Below are 23963 nucleotides of genomic sequence, written 5' to 3'. Positions count from 1 at the left end.
TATGTTTGCCTAAAGGATGTGGGCCTGTGGCCTTGTACACCCAGAATTGATCAGATGGTCGTCATTTGATCAGCTTGCTCCCAATGGTCCAACACTGCTGAGCATTTATTTGTATTTTTAACATTATTTGACATTAAACATGCTGACATGCATGACTTGAAACAAAATTTATCAGGGAAAAAGAGGAAACTCCATCGTCCATCTTCCTCGAGGCTCTCAGAAACATCAATCACCTGCAGTCCACACCTGGTCCAAATCGTCTCTGTTATGGCACACCCCTTTTCAAATAAACAAAGGCTCTCAACTCGGTAGGCCCAACCAGCCTAGCATAACAGTCAAAACAGCCAATAGAGACAGTGTGACGTGACACTTAGTGAAGAAATGACAGAATAAAGTCTCTCTGTGTGTTGGAATCTGAACTTCTCTGTTTTTTGTTGCGGTTGACAGTCCAGCTGCATTTGCATGTTAGTTAATGTGAGTCCCTAAATGTGTATCCCACTGGCTAGCAAATTGCCACGACTTAATATATATATACTTTATACTTACCCCTTTAATTGTGTGGCAGTTACTGCTCATAACGCCATCACGACCCACAGCAGTGTCACAGAGGCGCATCGCCCTCCCGCTCAACACCGTTAACTCTGTCAGCACTGTTGCCGTTGTTAGCAATGTTTGTGCTGTTAGCATTGTTAGCTGCTAGCCGCCGATTCATCTCCTCCAAATTGAGAGAGATATGAAGACAATACTGGCTCAGACTCTGTATTATAAAATGCTCTGAATGTTGCATACAGCTGATTTAATTTTTAAAGCCGCATTGCATGTCATAAGCTTATCTTATGGCTTTTATGTAAAACCTCAAACTCCAAATGAACCAGTAAATATAGCTGTCAGATAAATTGAGCAAAAACTTCCTCTGAAGCAGCATAATCACCTCAATGTTTAACTTAAAGGGACAGTTCCCACTAATACCAAAAATATATGTTTTTCCTCTTACATGTAGTGCTGTTTATCAGTCTGGATATTTTTGGTGTGAATTGCCGAGTGTTGGAGATATCGGCCGTAGAGACATCTGCTTTCTCTTCAATATAATGGAACTAGATGGCACTCGGCTTGAGGTGCTCAAAGTAGCAAAAAAAAAAAATACATTTGAAAAACTCAACGGCAATGTATCTTTGTTTCATGTGGAACTAATTCTTTCTACAGAAATACACCTGCCAATCGTATCATGGCGCAGAAGGAAGCGTGCTTCTACTGCGAGCTCACCTAACACTACTAAGCTAGCTAATGCTACAGCCAAAGAGGACGCCATTAATGTTTAGATCTTCGTCCATGAATAGATGCGCGCTTCCTTTTAGAGTTGTCAGGTGTAGTTCGGTAGAAAGAAAGTAGTTCCTACGTGGTCTGTGGATTATCTTGAGTAAACAGCTCATGATTTATGGAAAGAGACATTTCTGTTGAATTTTTCAAGTATATTTTTTTGGCGCTTTGAGCACCACAAGCAGAGTACCATCTAGTTCCATAATATTGGAGAGAAGATAGACATCTCTATAGCCGACATCTCCAACACTCTGCAACTCACACCAAAACAATCTAGACTGATAAATAGCACTTCAAGTAAGAGAAAAAAAATATGCATTTTGGAATTTGGGGTGAAATGTCCCTTTAAGGACGGTACTTTTAGGTGGAAATGCAGCAAGGCTGTGAATCACAAGCTGTCATCCTCACCATCGTCATGTGCTTTTTAGTCTCTCACACAGTCACCAATGTCACTGGAGAAGAGAGGATGGCAGGGTGACAGCTGATGGTCACGTTAAGTTGCAGTTTACCAACCAAGGCCCATGTGACAGTGCTGTGCGTGCTAGTTTGTGTGTGTTTCCTCATCACTGTGTGTGTGAGGATGATCTCAGCGCGCCCACCTGCAGTACAGCAGTCATTTACCCACCAGTGTTTCCCTTAGATCTGGTGACCATGCAGTCATCAAGTCAGTGCACTGTCTCTATATGTCTTTATAAAGAAATCCTGCTTGACATCTGTCCAGGACACTCTTGTACAGCAGAAGTCACTAAGGAGAAGCTCGGCTGCCCGTCAGACCTTTTAAATCTAAAGCTACAGGCGCAGCTGTGTGCTGTAATAAAATTATTGTGCAATTTAATGCTTCAGCAGTGCTTGTTATTGTATTCCAGTCCATTCCCCGCATGGTTAAATGCACTGTGACCATATCGTTATATCACAGAACATAATGTACTGGGGATCTGATTTCAGCTGTCATAATGATGTCATCATATACAGACTGTAGGTTGATGCGGCTCGTGTCTCCCCCTTATGGCTCATAATGTAATGTGATGTACTCCTCTGATGCTCCACAGCCTCCTACGCTAGACTGTATGAAAAAATAATGCAGCAGTTTACCTCTTGAAAATATTTCATGTGACACCCTTTCCTCCAGATGGTGGCCTTTTTGTCACAAGCACAAAAAAAACCAAAACATTTGAAATGCAGCTGCATTAGACGGCGTTCACATTTGGCAGCTTGAAATGCAAAGCACACACAGACGCAGACACACATTCCTCCTTTTCCCTTTCCCCCCTGCTTTCTAATCTGGGTCACATACTTTGTGGGAGATTGGGTCATACCATTCCTCTCGGGTTTGAGGGGATTTGACGAACATCTGGCCTGAGCCTTAATCTGAATATTTGAATAACAGAAAGATGTGTAAACATGTCGCTATGTTTAACATTTCGAATATTTTCCTTGCTGGAGCTTAGCCGCTGAGTGCTAAGAGTCAGCTTTTTTCCCCATCATCTGTTTATTCCTTCCCCTGCGCTCCACTGTTGATACACTCATCCAGAGCACACATATCCCATCCTCTCCAGCTCCATCTCCTTGTGTCACATTCATTTAAAATGTACATACACACTGAATTAAACATTACATTTATGCCCCTGCTATCTGTTCCTCTACCCCCTTCTCCCCCTCTCTCTCACACACACATATATACATCCACACGTTCCCACAGTGTTTTCATCTTGCTTTTTTTCTCTCCCTTTGCAGTGTTGCCATAGGCATCGGTTTCTATGGCAACAGCGAGGCTAATGATGGGATGTATCAGTTGACCTCGTCTCTTCTCACAGCCAATTATACGCTAGCTTCCATCGATCTGCTGGTGAGTGCCGCAAGTCAGCGAGTAAACTGTCATGCAGAATATCTAACCTGCCTCTGTGTGTGTGTGTGTGTGTGTGTGTGTGTGTGTGTGTGTGTGTGTGTGTGTGTGTGTGTGTGTGTGTGCTCATGTGGTCTGCAGAGAGAGAGAGAAAATCAGATACAAACTTGTGTTTTTATCGATTTCCCTGTGGTCAGACAGTGGTTTATGTGTCAGACTGCTAAATGTCCTCCTCCCACTGTAGTGAGAAACAGGTCAGGAGAACCAGAGAACAATATTCATCTGTGTCAGTCATTTCAGCTAACTACGATTCATAACAAAGAAATGAACATATCAGTTGTTAGAATTAGAGCAGGATGTCTAATATGACCCAAAATTTGACCCAGTGGAAGGAAAGAGGGACACTGGACAGAATAATATTTAGAATATGCTTACGCTTAGTCAATATAAACACGTTTGCTAAAAGTGAAGAATAACTAACATTTAACAAGAAGTCTAACCAGAGATGGGCACAAACACACTGAAAAGAACCATGTTACAAATTAAATACTTGCTTATCAAATGTATCAAAATATAATATGTTTTGGTTGTCAGACCTTCATCGGGTTAAATTAAAAAAACTGATTTTTTTAAAAAACATTTACAGATAATGCCTACTCAGCTGAGACCAATCAAGTGGGGAATGGACTGCACTTGCATAGCGCTTTTCTAGCGTCAAACTCAAAACGCTTTCACACACACATTCACACACTGGTGGGTGAGGCTACTGTACACAGTGCCACCTGCCACTCAGTAGCCATTCACACACACACACTCCAATGGCGCAGCCATGGGAGCAATTTGGGATTCAGTATTTTTCCCAAGGATACTTCAACTTCTTGACTGGAGTAGCCGGGGATCGAACCACTGACCTTCAAACTAGAAGACAACCTGCTCTGCCTCTGAGCAACAGCGAGCTGAGATTGCAATCAGCTCCACAGTCTGCGAGTATTTAGCCTGTCAGAGGACACCTCCCACCATCAGATGTTATGTCACCGCAAAAAACTAGTTTAAAAACAGTTAATACCAACTATGTCTAACAAGTCAGCAATCAAAACAGGCTACTGGTAAAATACCAGGGCAGAATCATAACAATATCATGTCATTTTTGGACACTTTGTACACATTGCCGAACAGGAGGAAGGCAGTCGTATTGCAAAACTGAAAAACCATAATCAACAATATCACAGAAACAACATTGTAGGAAAATTACATTAAAAAAGTATAAATATGCATAAAAATAGAAAATACATTCATGTATTTTTAATACTTATACATATTTGAATGACTTTTTCTCTGTTCTTTTATTCAGTCTGATGAACAGAACAACAAAGGTTTTTGAATTTAATAGGACAACATGCGAGAATTCTCTCTTTTTCTCATCTATGGACAATTTCCATCTACGCACCTCTCCACAAGTTTTTCAAAGGTGTGCATGAGCCTCCACATTAAAGTTCATCAAAATAAACTATAAAATATGGTATGAGAAATATAATAATGTTTAGTACAAAAAAAACAAATTCTACACAAACTGATATCACATATTAGGCATATGGTAGCATAAATATGGGTCTGGATCTAAACTTAAACCCCCTACATTAAAAAAGATGAGCTCTGCTAATTTCAAACATCACACATCTGAAGTGGCTGATCTGAATATCTCAGCAGTGGGAGGCTGCGAATTCAGATGGTGCATGCTGGGTGATTTCAGTCACTCAAAGCGACCATTGACTGAGTGAAGGGCCAGTTGAAGTGAAACTGGGGGAGCTGAACAGTTAGGCCGCGGTCATGCTCTAGTTCTTTTAGATCACAATAAGGCCGGGCATTTAGCAGATGCCTTTTTCAAGAGCAATAAATATGTGTGTGGAAAGTAAATATCTGAGATCTCCAACTTTACAACCTGAGTGCAAAAGACCAAAAACAGCAGGACAACAAATGAAATATGGTCGTTCACATGAGCAGGTCACATGTAGCCAAAAATCTGTGACAATCGATAGAGCGAGGAGCTTCATTACAGTTGCATTGATTAGTATTGGTATTAATTACACAGTAAATCTATATTTGCACACAGGGATGTATGTACAGGTATGTAATAAACGGGTAAGATATTGGATAATAACATAGAAGCATCACAAAAAAAGCAGTAGCTGCAAAAAAATAGGCTTAAATGATGTTATTCTGAATGAGGCAGATAACAAATTATTTATCATGATTTATATAAAAACAAAACGACTTTTCTCTCAACCAGCTGAAGAGATCTAGAGATTTTGTTTATGAAAGAGTATTTTCAGTTTAACCCCTTGAAACCTAAGCAAATTGGCTTTACTTCGTGGGAAGAAGGCAACAATGCAAGAAGAAATAACCCCAAAATTAGCAAGAAAATAGTAAAACAGTACAAGAAAATTACCCCAAAAAAACAACAAAAAAAAGAAAATGAGCTGGTCAAGAGCTTTTTCTGACATAATTTTGATTATGCAATTATGATTAATACATATAAAGTTTTCCCCTAGTTTTTTGTTTTGTTTTTTTGCCCTAGCTTTAAAAAAAATCTTTTCTAAATCTAAAAATTTCTTGCAATTTGTGAAACATTTCTGACCAAGTAAGTCATTGCCTTTTCCCCATGTTTTTGAAAAAAATGTCATCAATAATTGTCAAAGGCCTCTGGAAACAGTACAAGAAAAGTGTGTTAAAAAAGGGTTAACCAGTTTAAGAGACCTTGATATGTTTTGTATTCAAGAGTATTTTCATGTTAAGGGGAAAGGAAATTAGAAATATCACTTTTATGTTTAAGTCTGCAAGTCAGAGTACAAGTGATGGATTTTTCTCTGCTTTAACTTTAACTTGTCTCATATATTATGAGGGATGCATTAGCAGGCTGCAGCACAGAGATAACCACAATCTTCTGCTCTTTATCTCAAAGAAAAAACAACTCTGAGCCAACCATGATTTTATGAGCGTCATCAGCTCTAGTTTGTGGTTTCCGTTCCACTTAACTCCCCTCACATTCTTCTATCCTCTTTAAGATTTCAGACACAATTTCTGGGCTGCAGCTGTCTATTTCCGGCCCCCTGACCTCTCTGGAGGAGCTCTTTACTGGCAGTAAACCCTTCCTGGTGTCGACACGGAACTGCCGAAGGTTATCTGAGAACGTCATCAACCTCCTCTCCTCCATCTCGCTGGCTCGGTCCAGTGTGGACGCAGGTCTGGGGAATGACAGTATCAGCGGGGCGTCCATTATACCTCTAACACCAGTACCTCCCTCTGTGGCCCCGACAGTGGTGCCTACCAGCGGCTTGATGCCCAGCCCCTTCTCACCTGGCTGGGCGGCCAACACGCTGATGGTCAATGAGGACTACAGGTGAGGCTGCAGTCCACATCTCCATCTTTATTTAAAAACTGAAAAGTATATCTTTAATTTGGATCAAACATTGTCAATAAATTATTTAATAACATTAGATTAAATGATACAATGTGCCGCCGGGATTAGGGATGCCAAATGTTAACAGTTAATTGATTAACCGCTGAAAATATTTTTGACTGGTCATGCACGTCAGTCTATAAGTTAATTTTGCTGACCTTTAGTTTACTGCCCTGAGCGCCATCTGAGTCTGGAGTGACCTAGCTAGCAGCCATGCTCATTTGGCTATTACTGCTTGTAATGCTGTCCCGAACCAATAACATTGCTGTAGACACATTGCACCCACCCTCCAGTCTGCGACTTTGCATTTCCTAGGATGGTGAAGATCTGACCCACCCCTTTCTGAATTCTCAATTTGCCCCTGATCTCCAGGCCCCCAGGAAAGCTGCAGATTATTAAGGCAGCATGCGTCTGCCTTGTTAGCATTGTTGCTAATACCTGCCTCTGAGCTTTTCCAAACTGATCTTTACTGATAATTGTCAATAGCCAGGATGGTCTTCAGGGGCCAACGGGCCCTTTTTACTCCCCTAGTGTGAGCTGTCAGGTTGTGGCTTGACAATTGGTCCGTACATTGTGAGCACATTAATCGTGAGCTTTGGCTTTACATTGCAGACGATTTACTGGTACAGTATAAGTTGAAATCAAACAACATTTCTAAAATTGTACAGTGTATCCCCAGCCTTAGGGGCGTGTATTTCCAAATTCAATACATATCTCAATACATAGCCCACTATCAGGGGAGTAGATTTTGTTTGGATATTAGAGGGGGGGCCGATATGAAGTGTTGGGTTTGGGGGTCAAATTTCCTGCGCTCTGGTGATTTTTTTTGTTGGTGAATTTTCTGCATAATGGTGTAAATATTTTTAATTTTGTCAAAATGAAAGTCCTCTGCTACTTTCATGTTTTTATTAGGGAGAGAAAAATGCACCTGTTCTAAGTACTGACAGGCATATGTCTCCTGAACTTACACAGAAGACAGATATGATACACGAATTTCGTAACGTAACGAATTACATAATCCTGTACACCGTGAGTCAAAGCCAATTCATCAGAATTTGTTGTAGCTTAAATTTAGTAACCTTTCTCAGAAAAAAACTGCGTCATTTGTCTTTCACTGGAGGGAAAATACCTTTTACCCAATTCATTTCACCTCAGACCTATTAACAGGAAATACCTTAATCAACATACATTACATAAACAGCAGCGTTTTTAGTTAGAAATGGGTATTGCATGATAATGTCCTTATAATCACAAACAACCCTCTTTCCATTGGACTTCTGAAGAAAACCAACCTGCAAAATTAAGTCTATGATATTATAATGATTAATCCCATAGTCAAAAAGATTTTATATTTTTAACCTAAATCAACAACAAAAAAAAGTTTTTAGTAGCTGAATTAAAGAAACATCAATATTTCCTAATTTTGTGTTCCATGTTTGGAATCAGAAATAACAAGTTAATCTTTACTGCCATACCAACAACAGTAAACATTGGCAGCGATGATCAGCTTTCTGGGAAATAAGAGTTAATCTCTTTCCCAGTCTGCCTTGATTGATAGCTGTTTATATTCTTTTTCTTCTTACAATCTGACCACCATCTGATAGTTTTGCTCGTAAACGTATGTGCTCGTCTCAGTAATTGTGCAAGAAATAATAATCCCTCCAAATCATGTTTTATGTCTCCAATAAAAATAGATGGCGTAACTCCATTCTTCTACTAACACAATCTGGATTCTTGTTTCTTCCACTTACAAAACTCGTTGTCCCCCAAGTCTGATCTGTCAGTTTTCCACTCCAGAAGTTTAACAATGACATAAACATATTGATTTACTTAGATAGTAAAAAAGATCTTTTTGCAGCTCTCAAAGAGATGTAACACAACCCCAAAAAAAAAAAAGATTCAGAACAACAAAAGTCTGTGTGTCTTGCACCCATAGCCTTGTTTCCACTGCACAAAAAAAACTGCTACTGCTCGCCAACATCTTGATTTTTAACGCAATGGGAATGCGTACAATCTGCATTCACATCCAAGTCAATTGACTTTGCACTAGTTTCGTCTGTTTAGCGTCTTCGAACAATCAGGTGAACACTAATTTAAGCTCCTTAACCGCAGAGATGTAATTACATGCTGCCGCTAATTACTGTCTGTCTCTGCCTTAGCAGCGCTAACACATCGATCCAAATTAGTCTGTACTTAGTTTGACAAAGTGACTGAAAAAGTGCTGCTTTTTACTTTTCACCTGTTGCACAGACACATCAAAACAAATCCCTACACTCGTCTGCTGCAGAGCCGTGTACACAGCTCTGCTCCACTGGCAATGGGAAAGCAGTCTATTGCCTATTTTTAGCGGTTTTATCTGTGTTTAAAAAATCTGCGGGTGAATGCTGATTTTCGTGGGGAAGGGGTTTATGCCGAATTTGTGGTGGAGCCTTTTGCAATGCTGTGCCCAGGGGCCCATTGTCTTAAAGTCGGCCCCTGATTCTGAGAAGTTGATGTGGAAAATGAGCAGATTTTTAGGAGGATGCACATAAACCATCTGGATCGATTTCACAATTATCAACACATACACACTGCTTATCACTGACATGCCGCTGCTCTCAGTGTTATAGGAGTTTGAGGAAACTGTCCAAATCAGCTTTTTTTTTTTTTTTATAAATGTTGCATGTTTGTGAAGTTGGCTTGTTTTTTTGAGGTATTGTAATGGAAACTTTCCTTTCAACAATGATAAACTGTTCTGATACTTAATGGGCCACTGGGATGCAATTATATCCCATATTGCATAATAACAATATGAAATTACTGCTTCTCATAAACTAACCACACAGCACACACAGAGGATGTAATGTATCCCATCTCCTTAGCCAGTGAGAGGTTAAATTAAGTTCAGCCTCATTTTAACTTCATCACTTCCCTGTTCTCATATAGTGGATTGTCTGCCATATCTAAGAGGCAAATAAAGCTATTCAAGCTGACCAAAGACACACACTGAGTGAATGTCTCACTTCTGTTTTAGAGACATATCCCGGATCAGCAGAGCTAACAGAATCCTAATAATCTTATTACACTTCTCAGCAGTTTTAATTCTGGGAACAGTGGAACAAAAATAGCAAATTTTAATCCCAGATCAGGTGGAAAAAAAATGAATATAATGAAAGAAACGCTGCATATTTCCCATATCACCCAAAACATACTGACTAAGATGACAAATCAAATCTAATAAGCTTTTTGATAAATTAACAGGTTGCTGAGCTTAAAAGTTCAACGAAAAAAGAAGACAATCTGGTGAACATTTTAGCTCCTGTCTGTCAGCATACAGTGTACTAACCAGGGGTTTGTTAAAGGGACAGTTTATTCAAAAATCAAAAATAAATATTTTTCCTCTTACCTGTAGTGCTGTTTATCATTTTGGTTGTTTTGAAGAGAGCTGCCAAGTGTTTGAGATGTCAGATGTAGAGACGTCTGTCTTCTCTCCAGTATAATCGCACTCGGCTTGTGGTGCTCAAAGCGCCAAAAAAAATACATTCCAAAACCTTAAAAACAATCTTTCTTTCCAAAAGGCTCGACCCGGTCACTCAAGAAAATCCACAGACATTGTTGTGTGCAGTATCATGTCGGAAATATTTTATTCTATTAAACCACCCCCGCCAAAGGTATGACTTTGCACAAGTTAGCGTGCATCTACTCATGAACGAGAAGCTTCTGCTTGTGACAGCGCGAGATAAAAACATTATTTGCATCCTCCTCGGCTGAGCTGTATTATTAGCTAGCACAGCAGTGCCACGTGAGCTAGCAGTAGATGCATACTTTTGTTGTCCAGAAGTATGCTTAGAACTTTTTAAACACATGTATTTTAACTTAAAAATGTAGTATGGTAATCTAGATTTGGAGCGAGATTTGGTTAGTGTTTCATTCAGTTTGAAGTGATAAGGGTTTGCTGATATGCATGTGTTTGGGAAGGACTGATTATACGACGGGATTAATGAGTCTTGGATTGTGTGTTTGTTAAAGGATGTTTTGTTATTGTTCTGCTGTTGTTAACCCTTTGAAACCTAGACTGACATCACTTTTCTGCTGCGTTCAGACACCTTAACAAGTATTTAAACCTTCGAATTGTTTTGATTTCATTTGAAAACACAAGAAAAAAGCATTGAGCAAGTGTTCTGAAAATTGCAAGAAATTAGATTTGTAGATTTGAAAAATATTTTTTAAAGACGCAAGGGAAGAACGTCCAAAAGCATATATTTATAATCATCATAATTATGTATGTTGAACCATTTTACAGAATTCTAATTATTTTTAAGCATTTTTTAAAACTTTTTTTGCCTCTGTTTTTTAAGGTCATTTTCTGGTACTTTTACAATGTTTTTGCTCATTTTGGGGTAATTTCCTTATAATTTGTTCATTTCCTTTTACATATGTTTTTGATCGACATTAGGCCAATTTGTCATCAGAAGTTTAAAATAACACAGCATAACTAACTGATACACAAATGCTCATTTAGTAAATTAAGTATTCCTATAATATTCCTAAGAGGAGGTGCAGCAATCAAAAAAAATATCGGCATAACCATCAGCCAAATTGTTACATTAGACATCAAGATTGGCCCAGAATTTCACAGTCTTTACTGAATTCATAAACTTAGTAAGTAAATGCTCATAAAATAAAACCATAGATTAATTAAAACAACAACATAAAACTATAGACATTAAGATTCAGTTGTGACTCCAGTTCCTCCTGCAAATAGTACACATAAGCAAAAGTATGCACGCACATCCAATCCAAAGTTGAGGCAGGTGCTGAACCAAAGGAGAGTAAATAGTCAAAAGGCAAAAAAATGGCTCGCAGACTGCAGAGCTCCAGTTATCACTTATTTAATGCACCAAAGTAGAAGTAACATTTCTAGACCGACACTGCAAGACGCCATCTCAAATTCGTACAGACACCCTATCGTGTGTCTTCCTCTTTATGTTTCTTATGGATATATACTTGGTATCTTTTTTTCAAGGACACATGAGGTTTGCAGGATATTTGTTGAATTTCTTCATCAGATATTGAATGAACAAAGGATCATATTATATTTATACATATTTATACATATATTTACACATGTATTGTGTGTGATTATGTATGTATTTATTTGTTGGTATGTATTTATTGATTTACATGTATCAAGAGGTTGTCTGTACATACAGTATTAAAGAGCTGTGTGTCCCGAAACATCACTTCTACTTTGGTGCATTAAATAAGTGATAACTGGAGCCCTGCAGTGTGCAAGACATTTTTTGCCTTTTTTACAATGACAAATAGCCCCATGTTTTGCGCTTATTCAGTATGTCTTTATTCAAAGATCAACAACATTTTTGCACACCCAACATTAATCACAGATTCAATGTATTTATCAATCAGCTGTATGTTTGTGTGTCTCTTTGCTAAAGGTGGCTATCGTACGTGTTGTTGCTGCTGCTCGACCTCATAGTGTGTCTGTTCATTTTGCTGGGACTGGCCAAGCAAGCCCGCTGGCTGCTCATCCTGTGAGTACACACACACACACACAAACACACACTTGTATCTTTAGACATAATCATACAACACTGGATTGATGGTCATGCTGTCCTCTCTCTTGGCTGAAGAGTTTGTGCTCTTCCCCCCACAGGATGACCGTGCTGGCATGGCTGGCTCTCTTCCTAAGCTGGGGCTCCTTGGGCTTGGAGACGGCCACTGTAGTGGTGAGTAGACCCAGTAAACTGCTCTGGTGAGCGGAGGCCGAGGCGGCAGGAGGGAGGGTAGATGAAGGGCTGGAGGAATAGGAAGAGAATGTGACTGTCATGGGAGGGACTGGCTGGCTTCAGCTGAGGGAAGAGAGCTACAGGAGATCGACCCCTGATGCCAGGCCAAAACTCTGTGTGTGCGTGCGTGTGTGTGTGTGTGTGTGTGTGTGTGTGTGTGTGTGTGTGTGTGTGTGTGTGTGTGTGTGTGTGTGTGTGTGTGTGTGTGTGTGTGTGATTCTTGTGCCCATTGTGCTAAACTGTGAAAAGACCTGCCTCCTAGGGAACGCTGCAGCTGTGGCAGAGGACCAAAAAGGCAGGAAAACGGGGGCAGAGATTAAAGATTCAATGTGCGTGTGCACAAGCGCGTTTGCGAACAAAATGTGTTTGTGCATTAAAGTGCGTGTTTTTCATGTAAGTGTGTTTGCAAGTGTGTGGGCGTTTGGCTTCGAGAAGGGAGGATGGAAGATGAAGAGAAGTGCTTTCAACGAGAGTGAGGAGGGAGAGGAAGAGCGGGAGAGTGCATCTCGAGATCAGTTCAAGAGAGGGAGCGAGAGAGAGTGTAGTTGAACCATCAGATTGCCATCAGTAGTGCAAGACTTGAAGCTGTTGCTGTACTGTACCGCGGCCCCTTGGGGCTTCAGACTGAGCACGCAAGGAGGTGGAAGTGTTAGTGTAATACTGTGAAAGTAAAATTCACCAACATGCTGCTGGACACTGTTCCACTTTTAAAGCCTAAACACGACAACAACACCAGTGTGCTGCAGGCGTAAATCCAGGCAGTAACATTTATCAAGAACAAAGCACAGAGAGAGTTTTTATGTCTCGAACAGAGGAGTGTTCTTTTTCAGTTTCCCCTGTGAAGTTTGGTCTCTGAAGGGGGTGGGGGGAGGTTGGTTTGAGGGTGTGTGAGGAGGGTAAATGGTGGCTGTTTTTCTGCACTGCTGCCCATTTTAAGAGACTCAGTGTCATGTGGAGCTGGCGGGAGATGGTCCCAGAGCCTGTGGGTCCACACAGAGCCGCTCTGTCCATGGTCACTGACAGGGAAACAATGGGCCAGCTGTGGGCCTGCCCGCTTTATTCTGTCCTGGGGTCGCCGCTTTTCCCGTCAGCCGCCGAACTCTCTGTATGTGGCTCTCACTCCCTCTTCTGGTGGGGCGTTCTCAAGCTGAGAGCACTTGTGGGTGCACCCTCTTCAAAAAAAAATAGGCCAGAACGTACAGCAGTGTATAGAGATGATATGGAAAAACAAAGGGGAGGATATGAGTGACGAGCTAATGGAAAGACACATAGATTTTAGAGTGTTATGCAGCTTTATCCAGGTCATCACGTAGGCCAAGGATACTCAACTTGCATTTCTTGGGGGCCACTCTTGCAAAATGACAAGGAGGCCAGGGGCCAGTCGCAACAGCCGCATACATGTTTCTAGGATTTTAGGACATTCGTTGGATTTAAGTACATTTGTTGGATTTTTGTACATTTCTAGAATTTCAGGACGTTTATAGGATTTTAGGACATTTCTCAGATTTTAGGACATTTGTAGGATTTTTGACATCAGGGACTCTGCGAGGACCTCTGTCTGGGGAAGGTGGGGGGGGTCCTCCACTGCCACTTTTTTTGAATAACAAACTCTATTTTGATGCTGTTTAATGCACTGTGGCACCTTAAAAGTACAAAAACAACGTCCAGTGTGAATCACTTTATTTTTATAGTGAATTTAAAAACGGTTGGGGAGGGCACTCAGCACCCTATCTGAGGCCAGATTTTTGCCTGCGGGCCATGAGTTGAGTGTTACTGATGTAGGCAGATCAATATTTTCCACAATATTGTGAGCTGCTGTCAGCTGTCTGAGGAGGTAAGTATGTCAGTCGGTCAGTGTGTCTACTAACTGTTCCCTTGTGATCATTTTCTCTCGCCCTCCCTCTTTTGCCTCATCTGTCCCTTTTTTTCTGCTGTCATCCTCTCACGCTCTTCCTGTCACTCTCGCTGCATCGCCAGGCTCTCAGTGACTTCTGCTCAGATCCAAACACGTTTGTAGTCAACTCCACCCACTTCAACACCGGCACCAGCTCAGGTACAGTATCAATGTGACCCTGCACACAAGCGCTAGTTGTTTCCCCATTTATGCAATGCACTTGATTTACCTCTCAGCTGTGCTTATGTCAGCACAGTCTAATATAATGACAGCTAAACATCTGTTCTATAATGCACTGATCTGTTTTTGCGCTGGTGTTTTGTTCAGATGTGTTGGATTATTACCTGACCTGCAGCAGGCGCATGAACAGTCCGTTCCAGCAGGTAATGTGACCTCCTGTCAGTCACATGTATATAACACAGAGCACTGCAGGCGTTCAGCTGGCGCTCTTCCCCTCACTGATTTAAGTGAACAGGTTGCATGTCAGACTTGCTCAAGGCCACTTAAGGACAAATTATGTGAGGACGGCGGGGCACAGCTGTTGCTACGTGTCCTATCCTTAAATGATTCGCTCCCCAGATAAATAGCTACACCCACGGCATATTAATGGTATATTTGAGCAATGATGCAAATTAAAAGCGTTTAACTCCGCTGATTTGTTGGCCGCAGCTGCTGACCCAGTCGCAGAGGGCGCTGTCCAACATTCACACGCACCTCTCCAGTCTGGACAGAAATGCTCTCACACAGTTCCCCAAAGCTGAGGTATGTTATGAAATTTAAACGTAAGATTTAACATTTTTCGCCTCTCCAGTGTTTTGTTTTTTTAACTCATCACAATTTTTTTCCCCATCGTTGCAGAAATCACTCAGGGAGGTTCAGCAGATACTCAACTCCACAGAGGGCAACTTTCATCAGTTGGTGGCACTGCTGAACTGCCGAGGTCTGAATAAGGTAAATACATGACAGGAGCTGTACTGACAGCTAATTACAGAAGTAATGCATCTTCATTTTCATCTATATCTGACTGTTTTCTTTTAGGACTACATCGACTCTTTGAAAGGCCTGTGCTATGATGGGATGGAGGGATTGCTCTACCTCTCCCTTTACTCTTTCCTCTCTGCTCTGGCCTTCACCGCCATCCTCTGCTCTCTGCCCGGCGCCTGGAGGAGCTTCCCCAGGTGAGAGAGCACAGTGCATAGACATACATGCTGTTACTTTTCCTGCGTTTGGTTGTTTGTATCTACAAGATTGTTATTTTCATGCACTCACACTCATTTCTACAGTTTGAATTGCCGAGTGTAAACACTGTCATGTGAGACAACATGGGTTGAAGCAATAAATCCATCTTTTCCCACAGTACCAGGAAGAAATTGTACTCCTCTGCTCCTCCATTCATTATAAACATGTGCAAATCATCCACTATTGGATCATACTTACACAATGTAACAAGTGTTTTGGAAATAGTTGGTTCAAATTTACCCTTGACAATTTTCAAATTAAAACTGGTATATGTAAAAGTGTTGCTTAAAGGTTCAGTGTGTGGGATTTAGCGGTTTCTTTTGGCAGAAATGCTTTATGTGATATTCATAACTAAGTTTTCATTAGTGTATAATCACCTGAAAATAAGAATCATTGTGGTTTTGTTACCTTAGAATGAGCCGTTTATATCTACATACAGTCCTCTACCACGTAGCTCTCGATAGGGCCACTGTAGTTCTCCTACATGCTTGGCACACGAGGGAAGTTTTAGTTCTGCATCCTCAAAGCTAGATGCCTAAATCCTACACACTCGACCTTTGAAAGGGTATACAGTAATGTCAGACTGGCTCTCCTCAACCCAATTATAGATCACTTTAAGAAATGTCTTTTTTGCATATTCAGTTGTTTGGTAGCAGTGTCACAGGTTTGTTCATTCTGCAGAGAGTGGATAGAGAGTAAGAAGTTACTTCCAGGTAACCTGAAATCCAGAGGAACCCTCTTCAAGTTTCATCAGCTAACAGCGAGATTAGATAGTTTGTGACCGGTGCTGATTGTGCAACAGTCCTTTTAGTTTGATGTTTTCTGTGGTAATTTGTATCAATATGTCACTTTTACTATCTGAAGTGTGCATCTTATTCTTTTGTTTTATCTTAGAATAAGAGCAACTAACTACACTGTAAAAAAAATTCCATCGTTTTCCAGAGAAAAACTGGCGGCTGTAGTTGTCAGAATAATTCTGTAAAAATACAGTGAATATTTTAGCAACTTTATGGAACAAGTCCTTAAATTAACAATATAAAACTGTTGTAATTCAACTGTAAAACTGTTATTATTACCTTTTTCCATCACCTGTCCATATGTATAAACTCTTAAATTAATAATTGCAAATCTACACATTAGACAATCATAATTTTTCTTTCAATTTCAAATAGCTGTTATAGGCAGGTAAAGTAATTTTTTGTCATTTTGTCAATAGTTATGCCAAAACATTTTGTTATTTATTTTTTTGGAGTGAACAGCAGGAGGAAAGTTCAAGTTTTAAGGAATTGTGACACTCAAATATTGTAAAATCCTTTGTAAAATTTATTTGTAGGCTACGAATTTATAAAATGTTTAACAATCATGTTGCAACAGAATCCTATATTTTTTCTATTACATTTTTTTTGCTTAAACTACAGTAATCTGTAAATTGAATTGAAATTAAAATATCATTATTTCAACATATTCTTACTTTAAAATGAACAGTTTTGTTTGGTTCAGCGCTTCTTTTGAACACTGCGTCATTGTTTTCCTATTTACAGTTTCATGCTGTCGTGATTTTACGGCACTTTGCTGTTAATTTTACGGGCTTTTTTTGTGGTGTAGCCACGAACAGGAACAGAGAGGATCGTGGAGATATCTTGTAAGATGTCATTTAAGGGAACTTTAAAAACTGAATACATCTCTGGTGAGAAAAAGGTACAGTATGAAGACACAGTGGTTTCTCTGCTGACACACGTCTCTCTGTCTCTTTCATGGATGACGACAGTGAATCCGAGGAGTACGAAGACTCGGACAGCGAGAGTGAGGACCCCTTCACCTCCCATCAGGCACGTAGACAGACGGCCTCGGGGTCTCAGCGAGGGGCCATGGCCCCCTTCTATAATTACCCGGGGGCCGGGTGGACACCCCCCTTTTCTAGCGCGCCGCCCCTCCCGTGAGTAACACAGACACTCAGACACACAGACAGACAGACAGACAGAACGTCCCAGATGTTTGTAGACGAGGAGGAGGTTGCTCTTAGATACAGTTTGGGCATCAAGCTTGAGTTTCGGTGTCGAAATCTGTACCTATGGGCAACTTTTAAACTGATAACCCCCAGATCAGGGAGTTAAAAGTCCAGGATGTACACAGTTTGCTTAAACAATACATAGAGACAGACTGAATATTACTGAGATGTTTTTGTGCAGACACATAGATTTCCCCCTCAAAACACAAACATTCATATCATATCAGAGAGCGTAGTGGCAGTGCAGTGCAGTCAGCTAGGTTCACACACTCTTGTCTCTACGTAGACACGTAGTCCACCTCCACAGATTGTCAGGTTCAGCACATGCATTGCAGACAGACACACAGACAGGTCAATATGGACTCCAGAGTAGGCAGAGAAACAGACACAACTCCAGAGGTCTGTCTGTCTGTCTGTGTGTCTGTCTATCCGTCTGTCGAGTGTTTCAGGACAGACGATGTAGGCCGCTCGGTCACTCTCACAGATCTTGTCTCAAATGGCGTCCTGTCTCCTAAACAGCAGTAGACTACTGCTGTGTTGGGGGGAGGGGGTCATTGACGAGGCCGCGCTCGTAAAAACTCCGGCGATGTGAGGCTCAGTTTGACTATAGGTAACCCCACCCCTCATCTCCTCCCTGCAAACACCCCTCTGCATCATCTGTCTTTTCACTGTGGTGTCCAAAACGTTATTTCTCTGGATCTGTCCTCTCTTCATCCGTTTCCCTTTTTTGGTTCTCCCTCTCTTTCTCAAATTTTCTCATCTTTTTTTCTCCCTCACTGTTGTTTCCAAGCTTAGTTAGAGCTCTGAGAAACCTAATAATCGTGGACTATTTAATGTCCAAATCTGATCGTCTTGACTGCTCCCATATCTGATATTAACACGAAAATACGAGGACTAAACCAGACTGTCAAGGCTCAGAAACTCAGCTAGCACTAAAAATACAGTCCACTCCTCTTAAATGGAATCTGCTCGGGATTGCTTTAAAAGCTTTCTGGGGTTTATCATGCAGATAAACAGATTCATTAGGAAAACAACATTACAGCTGAAATGGGACGGGTGAGTCACACCCAGCTCTAAATGCATGTAATTGCAGATTATTGTAGAAATCCTGCAGTGCATCATCAGTCAGGAGTGGACTGTACGCCGGCTGCACTAATACCTACTACTGAGTGCTGTGTTTTACCGCACTATATTTCTAACCGCTCTCTCTCCTTCTTTCCTGTTACCTGTCCTTGGCTCCCGTCAACCCCGCGGCCCCCTCCTCCCCGTCCCGTCTGTCTTTTCTCAATGTGTCTCACCCCTGTCTCCCTCTCTCCTTCATCCTCCGTTGCTCCTCTCCCTCTCTCTTCTGTCCTTGTCTCTTTCTATCTCTATACAGGACTCCAAACGTTTCCTCCAATGGCAACCCTGGCTATGAGAGCCTACCCCTGACTGACAGGCAGTCCCCACCCCCCTCTGTGAGTTCCTCTGTACTTGTGACGCCATCGCAATCTGTGCCATTTTACCACTGCTGTTAGTGCACACGCTCGCTTTAATAATCAGTAGCAAACGGACTAACACGGTGACCTCGCAGGACCCTGTGGGCCGGACTTTTGTTCTTTTTGATGCTTCAAAAGCTGCAGATACGTGAACGAGAATTTGCATTTTTGTCACTGTTTCTGATTTACTTGTGCATAATTTGAGAGCTGTTTGTGTTTAATGATCACTATCTGACCATTTTAAAGAACACCTTACTTTAACCATAACGATTTAAAATTAATATAATGTTACATAATCAAAAATGAAACATTTAGTTTGAAATTGGCAGCTTTCAACCACAAATCATGGTCATCCACTGTGGAAGTTATATAGTTATGATCACATGTCATCATGTGACTTAATTTAGTCTTATGACAGCCTAGTTGTCTCCATGACAACTGAGCAAACTTGATCCACTGAAAAAGACCATATGATGCAGTTGAAAAGCTTCAGAAAAAGCTTGTAAGAGGACCATGACATTTAATTAATGACATAAAATTAAAATTAAATTATTTTCATTCACTGTAAACAGATACATAGAAAAAAGTAAGTTAGTGAAGAAACCAGTGATATGAAATATTAGTTATATTATTTTTTAAGTATTAACAAAAATGAGTTGTTTTCTGTTTTTATTATTATTAATAATAATACTAATATTACTATTAATTAATGAATAATAAGACCTTATTAAGTATGTATTAATAATATATTATCAATACATATTTAATAAAGTCTAAGAGTAGTTTGGCAGAAAAAAAATAAATGTAACTTTAAGTTTTTAATATGGACCCTATTTTCACATATTTTGTGTCTAAGCCACTAATTAGAACTGCAGTTTTTAAAAATGGTCCAATATTAAGAAAGATGGCTGCAAGCTGCAGTGTAACCACGTGGAGTAATAATGGACTGTAATTTAACATCTACTAAAAGTGCTTGTTTTTGCGACTGACGGGCTCAGATTGTTATTGTTAGTGTCTGAAACATTATGGAAATGATACCTGCAGAGATAGACCTTTTAGTTTTAAAGTTTTTAACCAGAAACAGCCCAAACACGCCATCACCAAACCCACCAGACGTCATTCAAATAAACAGTAATTTTTGTTTGTAGAAGCAGCATATTTTCACGTTTAACTGAGTGAATTAAGGGTTTATTTCAACCAAACCAGATTTGGTGATTGTTGGAACAGGGGAAGAGAAAACCAGACAGCTTTTCTGAGTTTAATTTTGCTGCCTTCGGCTTTTAATGTTTTATGATGATGAAATTTCTGGTGACTTAGGCAACAGTGATTTCAGGGATTTTTTTCATTAAACAAAAAGGTCTACCATCCAATCCATAATATAAGACACTGAAAACAATAATGTGAGCCTGTCAGTGGCAAAAACAAGCACTTTCAGTGGACGCAAATTGACTGCGCTAACATGACCTTAGTGGTTACATTGCACCCAGCAGTCTTGCTCAGCACTGAACCAGTTTCAAAAAATGTTGTTCCCATTAGTCACTTGGAAACAAAAATATGGTCAAGGTTGAAAAATACCAGCATCACCCTTTAACCTGTGCTCACTAACTTTTATCGCAGCTTTCAGCTGCATCTCATAGTCTTCCTCATCAAACGGAGTCTCTGAGTACTAATCTCACCGTCCTATAAATGACCGCAATATATCATGTGACCAGTCTCTCAGTCTCATGAGGACAATTTAGCTTGTCTCCGTTACAACTGAGCAAACTGCACGCATTTAAGAAGACCATGAAATACAGCTGAAAACCGGCAAAAACTCGTTAGTGGACCTTAAGTACATTTTTTTCAAAATAATGAACATATTGAGATTGCATAACAGTCTTCTTTACTGACTATAAGCCGATATTTTTTAGGAGGGAATGAAGTAAAGCAGTAATATATACAGTTTTATTTCTTGGAGTTTTATTTAAGAAATTAAATTGTGTATAAATGTGTTCAAGCCTGTTGGTCAGATAGTGAGCGAAACGTGCTCTCTTTACCTATAACGAGTTGACCATCACATTTGTAAATAATTTTGTTTTCCTCTCTTTTTATTTCTCTCAACACTCCTTCGGACCGTCTCCACCTCTCTCCTGTTGCCTCCCATCATCCACTCTGGACCTACAGTACTCTCCCAGCATGCTGACTGGTTACGGGGGAAGTCAATCACACCCCAACCCCGCCCATTCGAGGAACCTGTATTCACGTTGATTATTATTTTTTTGTTAGGAAATGTATAGAAAAAAAGAAGTTTAGTTTTCTTATGAATGGACACTTTACTGAAATGAAAAAGAAACTAATCTAAATAAAATGAATGCTAGGTGTGAATTCAAAGTGCGTAACGTCAGTACCACTGAAATATTATTATTATGAGAAGCACTTAAAAGAAACAGGTCTGAAGGGACTGTTGATATAACCGACAATGAAAATGCTGGTAGGATGGCTGTGCAAATATGAACCAAGTCCACTTGGTCTAAATTTTTTCCCCCCTCGTCTGTCCAAACTCTGTGTAAACTGTGAACAGTGGTGAGGCAAGTCAGAATGGTATTGACGTTACAACGTTGTAGTTTTATATTCTTAAATGTATCAGTACCACCAATTTTATTTTTAAGTTTTTATATAAATATTGTTGTAGAAAAGCACTGGCACGTAGCAACAATACACATTTTTTTCTGTGAATGGTTATGCAGTTCCTTCACTTGGTATCATGTTTTTTTATTCTTACTTTTTATAGGTGGCAATTCTGTATTTTCCTTGTATTACCTTATGGTATTCTGTATATCTCACTGTCTATAATATCTGAATAATCATGAACATTTGCTCTTAAAAAAAAAAACAAAAACATACTTGAGGGCTACCAAGACCCTGTTTTAATGATCGAATGGAGAACTACAACTGCCACTCCAGTCTTGAGAGTGGAGAACTACAAATCCCATGCAACGACAGCAGGTACATAGCAATATGATTCTTGCTACTGGTGCTGCAGTAGCCCTACCGTAACTAGCAATAATAACTATGTATAGCATCGGGTTTCTGAGATCTCTCCAAGATGTTTTGTGTATATATGGTCTGGTATGTTGGAGATTTCATTGAATCCCCCCGTCCCTGCCAACTGACCTTGTTAACCCTTGAATTGAGTTTGTATGGTTATCAATGCTCCTTTTGAATGGCATCCTTTTACACTCAAGAGTCTAATATAAATAAAAATAACTTCAATAACCTTCACCGGGTCTTCTTCATGTCTACAACTCGATGCGACGTTCACTGAACAAACTTTAAGTTGCAACACTGCTGTTTTTAATTCTGTTTTTCAGGTTTAAAGGTCTAGTATTTGGGATTGGGGATATGTCAGCAGAAATGAAAAATAATATAAGAAATATGTTATTTTTTAGTGTACAATCGCCTAAAAAATGAGAATTGTTATGTTTTTGCTGCCTTAGAATGAGACGTTTATATCTACATAGGGTGCAGGTGCTCGTTTAACACCATGTTTCTACCAAAGCCCAGAAAAAGCCAAAACCAAACATTGGCTCCAGTTAGAGACATTGTATTTTTACATAAGTGACTGTTCTTAGAAATCCATTTGTGACAAGCAGCATCGTAAAACACTGACATGTTCCGTCAAACTGCTTTATTTGCTGTTTGTACCAGTTTAAATCATCGGTTCAGTTTGTTTTGGAAAGGAAGAGACCTCTGTGGATAATTTTGCTCCTGGTAAAAACATCCTGAATGTCTGGATCTTCAGTTATCATGGGAAAAAAGAAGAGCACAAATGAGCAGGCCCTCGGCACTGTCTCCAACATGCCAAATAATGTCGGAAAAACACTGATTTGAACCGTGAAACTGCTTCATTTAGTGTTTTTGCTGGTTTAAATCACTGTGTCTGTATATTTTGGAGAGGATGAGACCGCTGAAAATAATCTGGCGCCTGGTAAAAACCTCCTAAACGTCTGTATCAGAAATTAGTTGAGCACACAAGCCATGTGATGGGCAAGCCAGCCATCTCTGACATGCCGAACAGCGTCCCAGAAACACTGATTTATGACGTGAATGTTTTTATCACTTTGTTTTGGATAGGAAGAGACCTCTGTGGATAATTACGCTCATGGTAAAAAACCTCCTGAACAAAAAACACCAAAGGAAATCCAACCAGGAGAAATTTCAGCTGGTTGTAATCAATTTTCACCGCGAAATGCCATCAAATCCCCTTAAATTTTATACACTGAACCTTTAAGGATCTAAGACTTTTTTCAGGCACTTAATAAATATCTTCATCTCAGTTTTTGGTTGCAAATTTGTTGAAAATCTGTGTTAGTGAGCACTTCATCTTTCCCAAGATAATCCCCTCACCTGACAGCTGTGGTGCATCAGGGTGCTGATTCAACAGTTTGATTATCACACAGGTGTGCTTTGCAGCTTTATCTTGAGAAAATACTTTTTGGGGGTTTTTACGTGACTGGTGCTACAGAAATGCATTTCTGGTTACAAATACCCAAAGAACCAGTCAGTAACTTGTCACCATTATCTCATGCAGTGCGACGCATCTCTTTCACAGAGAGAGTGATTGTTGAACGTTTGCCCGCTCCTCTTCAGTGACTCTGTGAAGTTTCTGGTTACTGGCAGGAACTGGACCACTCTGTCGCCGAGCCAGAGAATCCTGAACATGCTCAATGGGTGACATTTCTGGTGAGTACGCAGACTGTGTGAGCACTGGGATATTTTCAGCCTCTAGGAATTGTGTACAACATGGGGCCGTGTATCAAGCTGCTACATAAGTTGCATTTCATCCAGGTATACCGTAAAACTTCAAGTAAAAGTCCAAATTAAACACCAAGTCCCTTTTTTTACAAGCCGGGTGTGGCTGCACATTTGACAAATGAAAACCTGTCTCAGTTAGAGGGCTGG

At 40.2% G+C, this 23963-nt stretch overlaps 1 protein-coding gene across 3 annotated transcripts in view; it reads left to right on the top strand.

Annotated features, from left to right (window-relative positions):
• The window catches only part of ttyh1 (tweety family member 1), a 33023-nt gene extending 10740 nt beyond the window's left edge, over positions 1-22283 (top strand). The window contains exons 4-15 of one of the 3 annotated variants that reach the window (XM_088084446.1): positions 3052-3163; positions 6223-6557; positions 12053-12148; positions 12271-12343; positions 14381-14456; positions 14625-14680; positions 14967-15059; positions 15156-15248; positions 15336-15475; positions 17305-17365; positions 18923-19001; positions 21186-22283. In XM_088084446.1, coding sequence (XP_087940572.1) covers positions 3052-3163; positions 6223-6557; positions 12053-12148; positions 12271-12343; positions 14381-14456; positions 14625-14680; positions 14967-15059; positions 15156-15248; positions 15336-15475; positions 17305-17365; positions 18923-18961 — 1174 coding nt within the window. In that variant the 3' untranslated portion in view covers positions 18962-19001; positions 21186-22283. Of the gene's footprint in view, positions 1-3051; positions 3164-6222; positions 6558-12052; positions 12149-12270; positions 12344-14380; positions 14457-14624; positions 14681-14966; positions 15060-15155; positions 15249-15335; positions 15476-17304; positions 17473-18922; positions 19002-21185 lie in introns of all 3 variants that reach the window. The other 2 variants (XM_042489162.2, XM_088084444.1) reach the window with 2 other exon arrangements.
• The last annotated feature ends 1680 nt before the right edge of the window (positions 22284-23963 follow it).

The sequence above is a fragment of the Plectropomus leopardus genome, chromosome 11 (genome assembly GCF_026936395.1).
Source record: "Plectropomus leopardus strain MGB_pleo_1.0 chromosome 11, ASM2693639v1, whole genome shotgun sequence".
Taxonomy (NCBI): domain Eukaryota; kingdom Metazoa; phylum Chordata; class Actinopteri; order Perciformes; family Serranidae; genus Plectropomus; species Plectropomus leopardus.
The sequence above is the reverse complement of the archived record's forward strand: the minus strand, read 5'-3'. Positions and strand labels throughout refer to the sequence as shown.